Source organism: Rattus rattus, chromosome 18, assembly GCF_011064425.1.
Source record: "Rattus rattus isolate New Zealand chromosome 18, Rrattus_CSIRO_v1, whole genome shotgun sequence".
NCBI lineage: Eukaryota > Metazoa > Chordata > Mammalia > Rodentia > Muridae > Rattus > Rattus rattus.
Window position 1 is genome coordinate 27577203 of NC_046171.1, and position 15507 is coordinate 27592709.

General features: G+C 46.7%; 1 protein-coding gene across 1 annotated transcript in view; it reads right to left on the reverse strand.

The window, feature by feature from the left end:
* Positions 1-15507, reverse strand: part of LOC116887018 (core histone macro-H2A.2) — a 49812-nt gene that overhangs the window by 17808 nt on the left and 16497 nt on the right. Inside the window, exons 2-3 of the mRNA XM_032888505.1 lie at positions 5653-5882; positions 1490-1596 (exon numbers count right to left, since the gene is read on the reverse strand). Of these exons, the coding sequence (XP_032744396.1) occupies positions 1490-1596; positions 5653-5824 (279 nt within the window). The 5' untranslated portion in view covers positions 5825-5882. The remainder of the gene's footprint in view (positions 1-1489; positions 1597-5652; positions 5883-15507) is intronic.

The following is a 15507-nucleotide window of genomic DNA, read 5'->3' on the forward strand; positions in this document are numbered from 1 at the left end:
TACAGATCTCTAAATTCAAGGTCAATCTACAGTGCAAGATACAGGACAGCCCAGCTTAGGCAGTGAAGGAGTTAGAAATATAATGGAACAAGGGGGCCGTGTTCCAGCTCCTGTAAGCAGCAGAACTCAGCAGCTTCAGCCATGGGTCTCTGGCTTTATATTCAAGAGGAGAAGGAGGCTACTGGAACAATTGATGCTGGTCAGGTGGAGCTAAGAAAGAGACCAGCATCACTGAGGTGAAATCTGGGAAGTGTTTTCTGAGAGCACACAAAAGCTTTGTTCCAGAGATAGCCAAGGTTATACCTCGTGCTGCGGCTGGACTTGGTAATGTGTAAGGGTCACCCAGGTGGTACTGGTTTTGAAGGCATGAAGGGGTCATGAAGAGCAGCTGAGGCTGGGCACTGAGAGGCCGTGGAAGGCCATTGGTGAAGGTGCAGCCTCAGTTGCAGTTGATGTCCCAAGACTGAAGGGGTCATGCAAAGGAGTTAAGGCTTGGCACCATGAAGAGAGCCTGTGAGAGGCTACTGGTAAAGCCTAGTTGCAAAGGAAGACCCCAGTGTATTGGAGACTCCAGTACCATGGGATGATCATCAAGAACATCAGTGGCAATGGATCAACCTGAGGGCTACAGAGGGCAGAGCTAGAGAAGTGAAGCCAGCCCTTTGCAGGATCATGTGTACATCCAAGACATTGAAACAAGCTGCCTTGGAGACCTAAAGATGTTAAAGATACCAGAGCCACAGGCTGTCTGCTGAGGAAAGCTGCTAAAAGGGAGTGAACCAGCTCAGGAGAAAGAAGTTTGTTTCAGTCAACAAACATGAAAAAGGAGTTGAAGATCTGAAGACCCCTTTGGCATCAGACATGGAGATGGCAGAGTTTGGAGTTTGCCCAGCTGGTCGCCTGCCTTAATTCAGGGATTACAGTTAAGTGATTGGATGGATCTCAGAAGAGACTTTGAACTTTGGACTTTTAACACTGTTGATACTACTATAGACCATGGAGACTTTGGAAGTTGGACTAAATGTACTTTTTAATTTTACTATGTTTAGGTATGGCCTCCATAGACTCAAGTGTTTAAACAAGCCCATGGAGGTGAGGGAGTGGAATGTGATGGTTTGCACATGCTTGGCCCAGGGAATGGCACTATTAAAGGGTGTGGCCTTGTTGGAGGAAGAGTGTCACTATGGGGTGGGAATGGAGACCCTCCTCCTAGCTGCCTCAGGATGCTTAGTCTGTTCCTGGCTTCCTTCGGGTGAAGATGTAGAACTCAGCTCCTCCTGCACCAGGCCTGCCTGGATGCTGCCATGCTCCCGCCTTGATGATAATGGACTGACCCTCTGAGCCTGTAAGCCAGCCCCAATTACATGTTGTCCTTTATAAAACTTACATTGGTCATGGTGTCTGTTCACAGCAATGAGACCCTAACTAAGACACCTGGCAACCTGCCCACCCCCCGCCCCTCACCCCCCAGTCTAGAGTGCAGACCTACCTGGTTGAGCTCCTCATCGTTGGCAACGGCCAGCAGGATGTGTCTGGGGGCTATCCGGGCCTTCTTGTTGTCCCTTGCAGCGTTCCCAGCCAACTCTAGGATTTCCGCTAAATATAAGGGGAGGTTAATAGACAGTCGAGTTACTATTACCATTGGTGTGGGTATGTGTGGAGATCAGAAAACAAGTCTGTGGAGATGGTTCTCTCCTCCCACCTTCATGTTGGTTTTGGGGATTGGACTCATGACGGATTTGTGAAACGAGTGCCTTTACCTCCGAGCCATCTTGCCCATCCTAAAGCTTGCGATTTCTGCTTTGGGCCATGTTCTTAGTTATCCCGAGCTGTATGTGGCCCACAGGCCTCAGGTTCGATGAAGCAAATACTTCATACCATTTATTTTTCGATCATTTCTTACTTCTTCTAAATGTGTGTATTGTGTGTTTGTGAGTGCATGCGTGTATGTGTGCCACATTGTGTGCCTGCAGACTTGCAGAGTTCAGAAGAGGATGCTGGATCCTTTGAAACTGGATTTAGAGATGGCTGTGAGCTACCATGTAGGCATTAGGAATCAAACCCAGATTCTCTGCATGAGCGATCAGTGTTCTAACCACTGGACCATCTTTAGCTCCTTTTTTATTTCTCTAAAGATTCGTTAGTGTGTGCATGTCGGGTGGTGGTGGGTGCCCTTGTGGAGGTCAGAGGACAACTCTGGAGTCTGTTGCAAAGATGGGTTGTAGGGATTGAACTCAGGTGGCCTGGCTGTCATGTCAAGTGCCTTGACCAATAAACCATCTCCTTGGCCCTCTCTTTTTTTCTTTTTCTGTTTGTTTGTCTGAATCAGGGTCTCACTATGCAGCCTTGGATGGCCTTGAACTCACAGAGATCTGCCTGCCTCTGCCTCCTGGGTGCTGGGATTAAAGGTGTTTGCTACTTCTCTTTCTTTGTTTTTATTATTGTTGTAAAAAATTATTTTGTTTCATTTTAATTTATTTTTTTAGATTTATTTATTTATTTATTTATTTATTTATTTATTTATTTAATGTATGTGAGTGCACTGTAGCTGTCTTCAGACACATCAGAAGAGGGCACCAAATCCCATTACAGATGGTTGTGAGCCACCATGTGGTTGCTGGGAATTGAACTCAGGACCTCTGGAAGAGCAGTCAGTGCTCTTAACCACTGAGCCATCTCTCCAGCCCTGATTAATTTTATTTTTAATTACAGATTCATTTTATTTTCTCTTTAGTTGTGGGAAAATGATTTACTTGCTTTAAAAAGTGTGAATGAGGGCTGGGGAGATGGCTCAGAGGTTAGGAGCACTGGCTGCTCTTCCAGGGGACCAGTGTTCAGTTCCCAGCGCCCATGTCAGGCTGTGCACAATCTCCTATAACTCCAGGATCTAGCACTCTTTTCTGCCCTCCAGGGGTACCCACATGCATATGGTACACATGCACACAGACACACACATAAATACAAATAAAAATAAGTCTTAGAAAAAAAAAGCGTGACTAAGTTTGGTGTGGTGACTGCTTATTGTTCCCACCATTTGGGTGGCTGAAGCAGAAGGGTCCTGAGTTCCAGGCCAGCGTGGGCTACACCATGGGACTCGACAAACCAACCAAACACATGCACACAAAGGACAATGAAAAAAAAAAAAAAAACAGAATGGTTTTAAAGAGAAAGGTATTTGGTAGGAAGCTGGGAGCAGTGGACCAGCAGGAAAATGAGAATGCACGAGTGTTTGCTCAAATGTTCTGTGTGGAAGTGTGTGGACGGTCTGCAGACAGTCTCTAGGTTTTGAAGACATCTGATGGTACAATGGTGTGAATACCTAGACCTGAAGTGAACAGGGAGGGGATTCTCCATGCATTCTTCTCAATCAACCTCAGTTCAAACAGAATAGCCCATAAAGTTGCCATCCTCCAGAAAACCGACGGCAGTGGTTGAAACTCGGTTCAGGTACACCACATTAGCCAGGCAGATGTGATAAACAAACACATTAGAATAAAACAAACATTGGAGTTAAGTATCGATGTGGCATTTCCAGAATAGAAGGCATTTAGTGAACTGCAAATTCTTCTCAGGCCTTTCCTGGAATACTCAGCAATGGCCAGCAAGCTTAGTAACAGTTCACTGACAAACTGGCAATAGTGTGTGTGTGTGCGTGCGTGCGCGTGTGCACGTGTGCGTGTGCGTGTGTGCGCGCATGCTCATGAATGCCTGTTTGGAAGACGGTGGTTGAGGTCGAGTAATCCTCTATTTCTCTCTACCATACGTTTTCAGTCTCTCACTAAAGTGGGAGCCTGCTATTTCGGCTAGACTGGCTGGCCAATGAGCTTTAGGGATCTGCCTCTATTCCAGTGTTTGGGTTACAGGCTATGCACACTTTGCATGGGTGCTGGGATAGTAACTCTGGTCCCCACACTTGCAGAACCAGCACTTTATTAACTGAGCCATCTCCCCAGCCCCGTGAGCTCATTTTCCGAATGGCTAGGGCGTTGTGGTTTAAGAAGTATGAACACACCTGTTGGGCTGATGGGACAAATATATTGAAATTGAGGACATATTAGACTACCTGGCCTGTGGCTTCAGGTTGATGCTCAACGTTCCTTTCTTTTAAAAAATTATATGTAGCCCTGACTGGCCTGCACCTCCCTCTGTGGAGCCTCAAACTCAGAGAAATCCGCCAGCCTCTGCCTCCATAGTACTTACACTGTCGGGAGGCTTTTCAACTGGGCAGAATTCTCAGGGCACTTAAGCTTGGCAAGTGGGAGGGGGGAATGACAAACTAAGACTTTGTTAGAAACATTGTTACTAGAGAATAAAATGACCCAACAAGGGTCTAATCCCCCTTAGTCATCCAAGCTTTTGTACATTTTCCATGCATAGATTTCTTTTGTTTCCTTTCTTTTTTTTTTTTCTTTTCTTTTCTTTTTTTCTTTTTTTCGGAGCTGGGGACTGAACCCAGGGCTTTGTGCTTGCTAGGCTTTACCACTGAGCTAAATCCCCAACCCCTTTCTTTGTTTTCCAGACAGGGTTTCTCTGTGTAGCCCTGGCTGTCCTGGAACTGCTCTGTAGACTAGACTGGCCTCAAACTCAAAGAGGGCTGGGATCAAAGGCTTGTGCCGCCACCACACCCATCTGCACACTGTTTCTTAAAAGGCAACCGCGACATTGTTGTGTTTCTGCTTAATACATGAGAACAACTTAAACACCAAGCAGAAATCAGTGAGAAGGACACTGAGCACCTCTCTACTGGGTGGAGTGTGCTCATCTGTGATCCCAGCACTCAGAAGGCTGAGGCAGGAGGATCAACCTAAATGTGAAGTCAGCCTGGTGAAATAGTGAGTTCCAGGGTAGCCTGGGCAACGGAATGAGACTCTGGTACAAAACCAAACAAACCACTCTTGTCCCGGCTGTGCTCACCATACAATCATGATGATCTGAGAATGCGTTCTTGACTGTGTTTCTCTCTCTCTCTCTCTCTCTCTCTCTCTCTCTCTCTCTCTCTCTCTCTCTGTGTATGTGTGTATGTAAGCTCAAACTCAGTTGTCATTCCTCTGGGGGCTAGCCACCTCATTTTTGAGACAGGCTCTCACACGGGGGGCCTGGAACTTGCTGATCGGTGAGGCTGGCTAGCCAGCCAAGCCTGGGAGATACACCTGTTTACACTCCTACAGTGCCAGGATTTCAAGTGTGTGGCATGGTGCCCAGTTTTTTCCATGAAGTCTGGGGATCAAATTCAGGTTCTCATGACTGTCTGGCAAGCACTTTCCCAAATGAACCATCCCCCCAGCCCTCCTACCTTAAGTATATTAAAAGCAAAACAAACAAAAACCTCACAACTCTCCCCATCCCCTAGGGATTTATTGGGCAATTTGAATCAAAGTGAAGAGCCCTCTCTTCCCTTTACAGGGATCTTCTCTGCCACCTGCTGGGCAGGTCTAGAACAGTTTAAATGTGGGCTCTCTGTCCTATGTGGACCAATTTTCCAATGCTCTTTCTCCTTCCCCAAAGCCTTCAGAAGCCAACCTTGGCCAAGCAGGCCAGGAAAAGCCCCATTCTTATCCGGAAGTATCAGGAGATTCACAGCACCCTACCCAAATGTGAGGGACAGGAAAAGGTGGGGACCTGGCTGTGGGGTCCCTTACATGCCGGAATTACCTGCCAGGTACTCAATGACTGCAGCCATGTAGACTGGCGCACCCACGCTGATCCGGTACTTGAAGGTTCCTTTCTTCAGGTAGCGCATCAACCGCCCTACTGGAAAGATGACCCCGGCCCTGGCTGACCGAGACAGCTTAGACATTTTCTTCTTCCCGCTCCGGCCTGACATCTTGCCGCAGTTTTCCTCTCAGCTTGCTGACAGAGTGGTCTCTTGGCACTAAACAATACTAGAAAGGAAAGAAGGCAGGATTGAGGTTGGCCTGGGACATCAGAGGCACATCAGTGTGGCCTTAGGACACACTGTGACATTTCTGTCTGCCCTGTGGAGGCAACTGAACACTGGCTGCCCACCAGCACGAGAAGCAGGGCCCCAAACGGCATCTTCGACCCCCACACAAACATCCCTCCCCACGGGGCAGCCCCAAGCAGCAAAGACCAAAGGAAGCTGTCACAAGAGGGGGAAGTTATACTCCTGTACCCAGCTATGCAGTGATAGCCAAGATGTCATTTCCTTGTGCCCAGACCTTGTGATTATTGCTCTGTATGAAAAAGGGATTTTGCAGATGTGACTAAAGATTTTTTTTAAAGATTTATATATTTATTTTATGTACAGATTTCTGCCTGCATGACTAAAGATTTTTTTTAAAGATTTATATATTTATTTTATGTACAGATTTCTGCCTGCATGACTAAAGATTTTTTTTAAAGATTTATATATTTATTTTATGTACAGCTTTCTGCCTGCATGACTAAAGATTTTTTTTAAAGATTTATATATTTATTTTATGTACAGCTTTCTGCCTGCATATGTGACTACAGGCCAGAAGAGGGCACCAGATCTCATTACAGATGGTTGTGAGCCACCATGTGGTTACTGGGAATTGAACCCATGACCTCTGGAAGAGCAGTCAGTGCTCTTAACTGCTGAGCCGCCTCTCCAGCCCTGTTGCCTCTACTTCTAAATGCTGAGATTACAGGTGAGCACTGCCACGCCTGGCTCCATGTTTCATTTTAAAGACAGAGTCTCACCGTGCAGTCTTGAGTGGTCTCGCATTCACTATGTAGGTCAGGCTGGCCTTGAACTCACAGAGATCGCAGTGCTGGGACCAAAGACATGCACCACTTATTTAAGTGGTGTAAATAAGTTTACACATGTTTCTCAAAAGTAAGCACATTCCAGTGTCTCTATAGCCAGGGCGTGAGGTAGCCCAGCCTGGCCTGCAATATACCCATCTTTTGCTACTTGGTGGGCTCTTTTCTCTCCTACCCTTCTCCACCCCTTTTCTTCTACCCTTTCAACCCTAGAAAAGAGAGATTAAAGGATAGAGGGGAAGGGAAGGAGATCCCTGCATAAAGTCAGGGGTCAGAAAGGGGACAACGTTATTATTGTTAGACTATGTCCTGCTGAGCGTGAAGTTCCTTGGGGCAAGTTTTATCTTTGAAGTCAGGATATCTAATTTCTTCCTGTTTCTTCTTTGCACTTAACAAGCAGTGATCAAACAGTGACCAACAGCAAACGACCAATAACCAAACAGTATGTGCCCTCCCTACCCTGCTTCACAGGGCCCTAGCATTTATATATTCTCTGAAGAGCTTTCAGAACTCAAAATGTCACACACTCACAACAGAAACTATCTGCAGCTGGCAAAATCACACCACTGCTAGAGCACGAGACAAATCACAGTCAGCTGCTGTGGTCAGTCCCCATATCCCACACCTGGGATTATAACGAAAACATATTCTTAAACTATTTCTGTGGGTTTATTTATTTATTGTTTTTGGAAAAGAAACCAAAACTCCAAATTGTCGCTGAATCCGAAGTTAATATGTAGTTGAGGATGACCTTGATTGAACACGTGATTTTCCTGCCTCCGCCTCCCGAGTGCTGCAATTGCAGTCGTGTACAGTCATAACAAGTTTACTGGTGCTGGGTAATCAAACCCAGACCTTCATGTACACTAGGCAAGCACCCCGTCAACAAGGCTACATTCCCAACCCCAGAATAACATTCTTTAAAACAGATGCCTTCCAAAAAGGGCAGTGTTGCTAGTGCCTAGCAACTAGACAGCAACAGAAAACCACAGCAGAACCCAGAGTTTGCTCCTTGGGATGGGGAATCCAGGATGATTTAGGGGGTACATTTGAAGGCAGCAGAGAGAAGTGGATTCTGCATAATTTACTGTCCCTTACGAAGCCATCCTCTGAGCACAGTGAAAACAACTATAGCACCTTGTACACAGGTGCTCTTGTTATTTTGAGACAGAGTCTTTCTATGGAGCCCTGGTCAGTCTGCCAGGTTGGCTCAGACATAGTCTTTCTAAAGCTAAAATAATTGTTAAAGGGCTGGACTGGTCTCAAGCTACCAGGTAAGGGAATATTGTGACCTTCCCCCCAATCATAAACTATTTATAACTTACATATAGTATAGATCATAACAAAGAATAACAATATATAATTATGGAGCAGTATAATTCAGAGTAAGTAAATTGCATAGGGCAAACAGGAGCAGAGTAAAGCCATAGACATTTCTAAAAAATGAGTCAGAGCTCTCTGCTTGGAGTGATGATGGCATTCCCTTGTTAATACAATGAAAAAGTGAAAAATAAACTCACATTCTTTCTGCCCACCAAGGCAGCAGCTCACATTTCCACGAAACTGTCTTAGCCGCAGCCCACGTGACCACAAGAAAGCCAAAGGCTCAAAGGATCATGGGAGACACACAGCTAGGGTTACTGAACCTGGGGCAGGTCATTTTCTTTTTATTTTTGTATGTGCGTATGTACCTATGCATGTTTGATATATCTGTAGGTATGTGTGTACTTGTATGTATATGTATGTATGTATGTACTTATGCATGTTTAATATATCTGTAGGTATGTGTGTACTTGTATGTATGGATAGTTTTGTACAAACTTGGCATGGGCTAGAATCACCTGGGAAGAGGGAACCCCAAATGAGAAAATGCCTCCATAGGGTCGGGCTGTGGGCAAGCCTGCAGAGCATTTCTTAAGTAGGGATTGATGGCAGAGGGCCTGTCCCTTTGTGAGTAAGGCCATCCCTGGGCTTGCAGTCCTGGGTTCTATTAGAAAACAGGCCGAGCAAGCCTGTAGGCCTCTCCATGACCTCTGCATCAGCTCCTGCCTCCAGGTTCCTGTCCTGGTTTCCTGCAGTGATGGACTACAGTGTGGAAGTGTAAACTGAATAGACCTTTTCCTCCTCAACTTGCTTTTGGTGATGGCGTTTCATCACAGCAACAGAAACCCTAAGACAATATGTATGTATCTATGTGTGTGTATGTATGTATGTGTGTATATATATGTATATCTATTTATGTGTGTATATGTATGTATGTGCATATGTATGTTGTATATGTATTTATGTGTATTTATGTGTGTATGTATATGTACTTATGTGTATGTATGTTTGTATATGTATTTATGTGTGTATATGTGTATGTATGTGCATATGTATGTATATGTATTTGTGTGTATATGTATGTGTATGTATTTATGTGTATGTATGTATGTATATGTATGTGTGTATATGTATGTGTGCATTTATGTGTGTATGTATGTATATGTATATACGTGCATTCATCTGCATGTGTGTGTGTGTGTGTGTGTGTGTGCTTGTGTGTGTGTGCTTGTGTGTGCATGTGTGTAGGGGTGAGGAGCTTGCATGAATGGCGCTCCACAGAGCACAACTGAACTCAGGCATAGTAGCACTTGCCTATACATTCTGTGTCATTTTGTAGGTTTTAATTTCCTGTTGTATCCTAACATCTGTTATGGTTGAGATGTTTTACACATCAACTATGGATTTAAGAGTACTCAGTCCTGAGACATTTCCTTCCTTCCCCTCTCTCTCCATTTCTTTTCTTTTTATTCTTTTTTTAGTGTAGGAGTGTTATTTGTTTACTAGCTTGTTTGCTTGGCTGTATAGAGACCAGAAGAGGGCGCCAGATCCCATGACTGCAGTTACAGACAGCCGCGAGCTGTCACGTGGGTGCTATGGAACAATCCTGGGTCCTCTGGAGGAGCAGCCAGTGTTCTTAACTGCTGAGCCATCTCTCTAGGACCTCCTTAATTCTTTTGAAGTGGGACATCTCTATCACCCCTCTGTCACTGACTGCAAGGCCCAGGGAACAGCAGGTAGGAGGGTGGAGAGAAACACTACAAAATCTGGTTCTGTGGATAAGTAGTGGCTGTGACAATCACAGACACAAAGCAGCTGCCATTACCTGATCAAGTCTGCATGTGGCGCCCAAGCTGTGAGAGCAGGAGCACACTGACAGGGGGAAAGGGAGGGGTATTTATGCCTCTGGGAAGGTGGCCAGGGTCTCTGGGCAAGGTTTGTGTGGCTGTGCATCACTGGCCAGGGCAGGGCTGTTGGGAGATATTTCATGTACACACTCAGGGGCTGTAGGCTGTGAGGAGGGGATGGGAGAGGGACAGTGGGGGTGGGGAAACCTTATAAGGTCAAACAAGGACTGAGGCCTGATAACTGTCACGGTAATAAATTCTTACCGGGGCTGATGGTGGAAGAGCAGCTTTTTTTTTTTTTCTTTTTTTTTTTTTTCCGGAGCTGGGGACCCAGAACAGGGCCTTGGCGCTCGCTGGGCAAGCGCTCTACCGCTGAGCTAAATCCCCAACCCGGAAGAGCAGTTTTTTGGCATCAGGTTGGGAGTGAGGAGGGAGCCAACTCCTGCCATCCTCCTGTTTGAGGTATCCGGGATTGAAGCTCCTTTGACCCTTCCTCCATAACCCTGGGCCATTATGGACCTGAAAAAGGTTCCTTCAGGGTTTTTCGTCTTGCTTTTTCAAAAAGAGAATTACTTATTTTATGAGTATGAGTGTTTTGTCTGCATGTAAGTATGCATACCACAAGCATGCCTGAGCCTGTGGGGGTCAGAAGAGGACATCAGATCTCCTAGAAATGGTGTCTCGGGTGCTTGTGAGCCAGGAGGTAGGTGCTGGAAGGTGAACCTAAGTCCTCTGCAAAAGCAACATGTGCCCCTAACCACTGAGCCATCCTTCCAGCCCTTCAGGCTTTGAGACCAGCAAGGAAACTTGAAGAGTTTCCCTAAGAAAAAGGCATTAAGAATGGGTCTTCAGAGACAGCCCCTACCTCTACGTTGGAAGGGGAGCAGCGTGGACAAGAGAACTGACCAAACACCAATGGCAGGTGACTTATACCAGGAAAAGAGGACATCGGGATTTGTGGGTCATCTCAAGTTATTTCTGGGAGCTAGAGAAATAGTCCAGTGGTTAAGGGCACTGAGTCCAGAGGACCTGAGTCCAGTTACCAACACCAAATATGGGGCGACTCATAACTGTAGCTCCAGGGAATCCAGTGTCTTTGGTTTCCACAGGCAGGGGCACAAACTCACACTCAAGATGCTTACACATAATTAAAACTTCTTTTTAAAGATTGTTGCATCGAGGCTGTAACTGCGTGAAAGAATATTTGCCTAGTGTCCAAAAGAGCCTGGAATAGCACCTTAATAGTCACTCCCTCCCACCTTAAGATAGGCTTTGATTAGTTTTGAACTCACTATGTAGCCAGGCTGGCCTTGAACTCACAAAGGTCTGCTTACCTCTGTCTCCAGAGTGCTGGGATTAAAGGTATTCCTGGCCTAAAGGCCCTAAATGGATCCCCAGCACCACAAAATACAGTTGGCACGATTAACAGATTGTAGTGAGAGGAAAGGGGGTGTGTGTCCACAGATTGCTGGAGTCAAGGTCCTAGAAAAATGAGTAAGAAGCCAAGTGGGATGGCGTGAGCCTGTAATCTCAGCACTCGGGGCAGGGGGAGGAGGATTGTGGGAAGTTTCCTGGGCTACATAGTAAGACACTGTTTCAAAAAAAAAGAAGTAGAAGTAGAGGAGGAAAAGGAGGAGGAGGAGGGGGGGGAGAAGGAGAAGGAGGAGGAGGAAGGGGAGGAAGGGAAGGAAGAAGAGGGGGGAGGAGAGGAGGAGGAGGGGGGAGAGGAGGAGGAGGAGGAAGAGGGAGGAGAGGAGGGGGAGGGGGGAAGGGGAGGAGGAGGAAGGGGAGGAAGGGGAGGAGGAGGAGGAAAGGGAGGAATAAAAAGTAGCAAGGCATCAAAGAATGAGGCCAGGAAGACAAATCATGGCACATAGTGAAACAGATCTTAAAGAAGATCTGGAAGGACACACCTGGGCAGAAGGAACAGAAGATGTCAACGACCTTGTGAGTGAGTGAGTGAGTGAGTGAGTGTGTGGTAGGGTGAGGGGCAGTGGGCTCTACTACAGGAAGTGGCATGATTGCTCTGGAGACAGGAAATCTATGGGACCTCGAGGAGAAAACAGAACCTAGGAAAGATCTGATCAGGCAGCAGCCCAGGTAGGCAGAGGCCAGGTCGAGAGGGTAAGGTAAGATCTGGTGGACAGATAACGGTGGAGCACAAATGACTTCCTTGCACGGACATCTGGCCATTGAGCTGTTGTAAGCAAGATAGGAATGAACTCCTGGCCAAGGGGAGAATCCTGTTGGGGAGGCTGATGTGAGGTGGACTCTGGCCATGAAGGAGTCTTTGGAGTAAGAAGTCTGGGCTTCTGGAACTGAATGCTCCCTGACAGCGTCAACGCCTTGCACATGACAAACCGGAGTTACTCAATAGTGGCTCCTGTACTTCAGCCGAGGAGCATCCTGGCTGAGGGCTGCAGGCTGAAGCGCCTGGCACTGGACTGGCGATAGCCTCGCAGGTGGATAGCACCCCACAGCCTCGCCTTTTTTTAAATTGGGGGTTGGAGCAATGTATCAGTGGATAAAAGCACTGGCTGCTCTTCTATGAGACCTAGGTTCCATTTCCAGCAGTTAAGGTGGCTAACAGCCATCTCTAACTCCAATTCCAGGGGATCCAAAGTCCTCTTCTGAACTCCAGGGGTAACCCACACGCGCACACATACACACCCCATAGGCTGACCTGGAACTTCCTATGGAGTCCAAGCTGACCTCAAACTCATGATCCTCCTGCTTCTGCCTCATGACTTGGATGGTAGGCACGTGGCATTATGCTTAACTCACAGTCATTGTCCCTGAGGTGAATGAAGTGGGTTCGGGGTATTTTATTACGTAGGTCACCTACATTAATTTTAAACGCTCTATGCCCTTAATGCTTTCCTGTTTCACTCGTCACTTCCCCACTAAAGGATATAGTACTCCTCGGAGGAATGCAAGCCACAGTGGCCCTAGAATACTGTCCCTGATGGTGGCACATAGGAACAAGATGATGCTGAGCGTTGAAAATGTCCACGATTTCTGCACTCGTGCTGTCCGAAGCTGCTGACCTCACACGCATCTTGCGAGCGTGCTCTGGCCCTGAGGAAGCCGGAACTGCAGGTTGGAAGTGTGAACATCTGACAAGTTGAGGAGGAGGGGTCAGGAGCCAGGAAATGCACGGAGCACCAGCTGTCACTAGCTCTGTCCTAGGAGTCAGGCACTCAACAATATTAAATGCCCAGATCATCTCACTGTGGTTGTGTAAGTCACCTCAAATGCATGGGGCTCCCGAGAGGAAGAAAAGAGCCCGGAGTGGGAGCAGGAGGCTTTGTGCACCCCTATGACGTTGGCTCCAACCCCTGAAACCTCTTTTGTACAGCAGGGAAGGTGGCTCCTGGCTAATGGCCTTTCTCTCATACATTCTAATTTTTATAAAATGCACTTCCAAATTGTTTGGGTCAAGAAGTTTAACCTCTAAATGAAGTCAGTTCTAAATCGTTCAGAGAGGCTAATGGTGGAGGTGTACACCTGTAATCCCAGCTCTCCCCTGGTGGAAGCAGGAGGATTACATGCTTAAGCCCAATTTCACCCATGTATGTATGTATGTATGTATGTATGTATGTATGTATGTATGTAATGTATGTATGTGTTTGTATATATGTATGTGTGTATATGTGTATGTATGTATATATTTATGGATGTGTGTATGTGTGTATGTGTATATACATGCATATATATGTATGTTTTACATATGTGCATACACACACACACACACACACACACACACACACACACAGAGTTCAAAGCTTGTCTCGGCTACATGTGACTCTGTCTCAAACAAACCAAACACACAAACAAAACACCACACAAGACTATACCCCCTCAATCAGTTCAGGGTCAGTTCAGGTTTACAAAGATGCACAGTGAACCCACTAAGCCAATTTCACGCTTTTTCAGTCACTGTTACATGAACCCCCTGCCCCGCCCCCAAGGGTTAGTAAGTCCGGTTGCCAAGGAAACCACCTGAAAGGCCCACCATAGAGTAAAACATGTCCTGTGGATATGCTGTGTGCCAAATGGTCAGGAAAACCCCACACACAAACATACCTACACCACACACACACACACACACACACACACACACACACACACACACACACTCATCTTTCTAACATGAAACAGAATAGTCAGGCTTGTACGATGTAGGCTTGTAAGATAAAACTACCTTGGGACTCCCCGGGATGAATCAAGACAAATCAGGCCCTGCCCTAAAACTAGAAATTAGGGATCAGTAATAGTAGAAAACAAGTGACTTTAGGGAGACTTTAGGGATGCTTAATATACTCACAAAGACAAATTAGCTGGGTAGGGAAAATGGAGGTGCAGTGCCACGGGGAACTTGGTTGTAGACTGCAAATGTCTCCTAAATGCAAGACTCCCTTCTGCAGCTCCAGGCTTCCTGTTAGTCACAGCTTGGCACAGAGCTGGGGAGGTGGGGCCAGGTGCGGTCTGTCTGTGAGAGATGCCCACCTCAAAGGCTTTAACCTAGGACCAGAGGGTTCTTGTTGCTAGGGAACATGTCTTCTCAGACGGACTGCTGTCTCTAAGCAACCAGGTGCCTACGGGCAGTTGGAATGTGAGGGTTGAGACACCTTGCCCATTGCTAGAAGGCACAGGTGATGTCAGGAGGGCTGCTGGGAGTTGGCAAGCTCCCAAATCCACCAGGAAAGGAAACCTCTCACCTCCCGACCCCTGCAAAGCCTCTTGGGACCACCCCTCCCAATGCTTATTCCTGCTCCGCTGTAGTCAGGAGAAATCATCCTAACCCCTGCCTTTGCCAGGATTCCTCACTCCACTCTTGTCTTGGAAAGAGAGGAGTTCAAAATTTGAATGAGCTTGCATCCACAGCTTGTGAACTTAAGCCTGGGGATGGGTCTCCTGCCTACAACAGTGGTTCTCAACCTGTGGGCCGCAGCCCCAGTGACCACCGGAAAACATAGGTATTTATGTTAGGATTCATAACAGTAGCAAAATTAGCAGTTGCAAAGTAGCAATGAAAATTTTATGGCTGGGTGTCAACGCTCGAGGAACTGCTTTAAAGGGTCACGGCATTAGGAAGGTTGAGAGCCCCTGAGCTAGAGAGAAAGCCATCAGGAGAAGATCCTTTGCCATCTGACTAGTAGTTAATGTTGACGCTGTTTACCGGCTGCTCTCAAACAATTTGGCTCCCGCTTATCGATGACAAGCTATTTTGTTTGTTTACATAGTTGAAGAAAACACTAGGGTGGCTAGATCTCAATGTGAAATGACCTCCCAGGGTCCCCCTAGGCTCCCATTCCCCAGGCTATGCATGGGGTCCCTTAACGAACTTCAAGAAAGTCCTGACACAAAACACACGTCTGGTTTGTCCATAGCAGAAAGACCAGGGGCATAGACTCTTATCACAATGGCCGTTTTACCAGGACAGTGGTAAGCACACCCACGGGCAACCAGGAAATGCCTCACAGACTCTTAAGAGCATCCCTTGTGGGGGCTGGAGAGATGGCTCAGCGGTTAACAGCACTGGCTGCTCTTTCCAAAGGTCCTGAGTTCAAATCCCAGCAACCACATG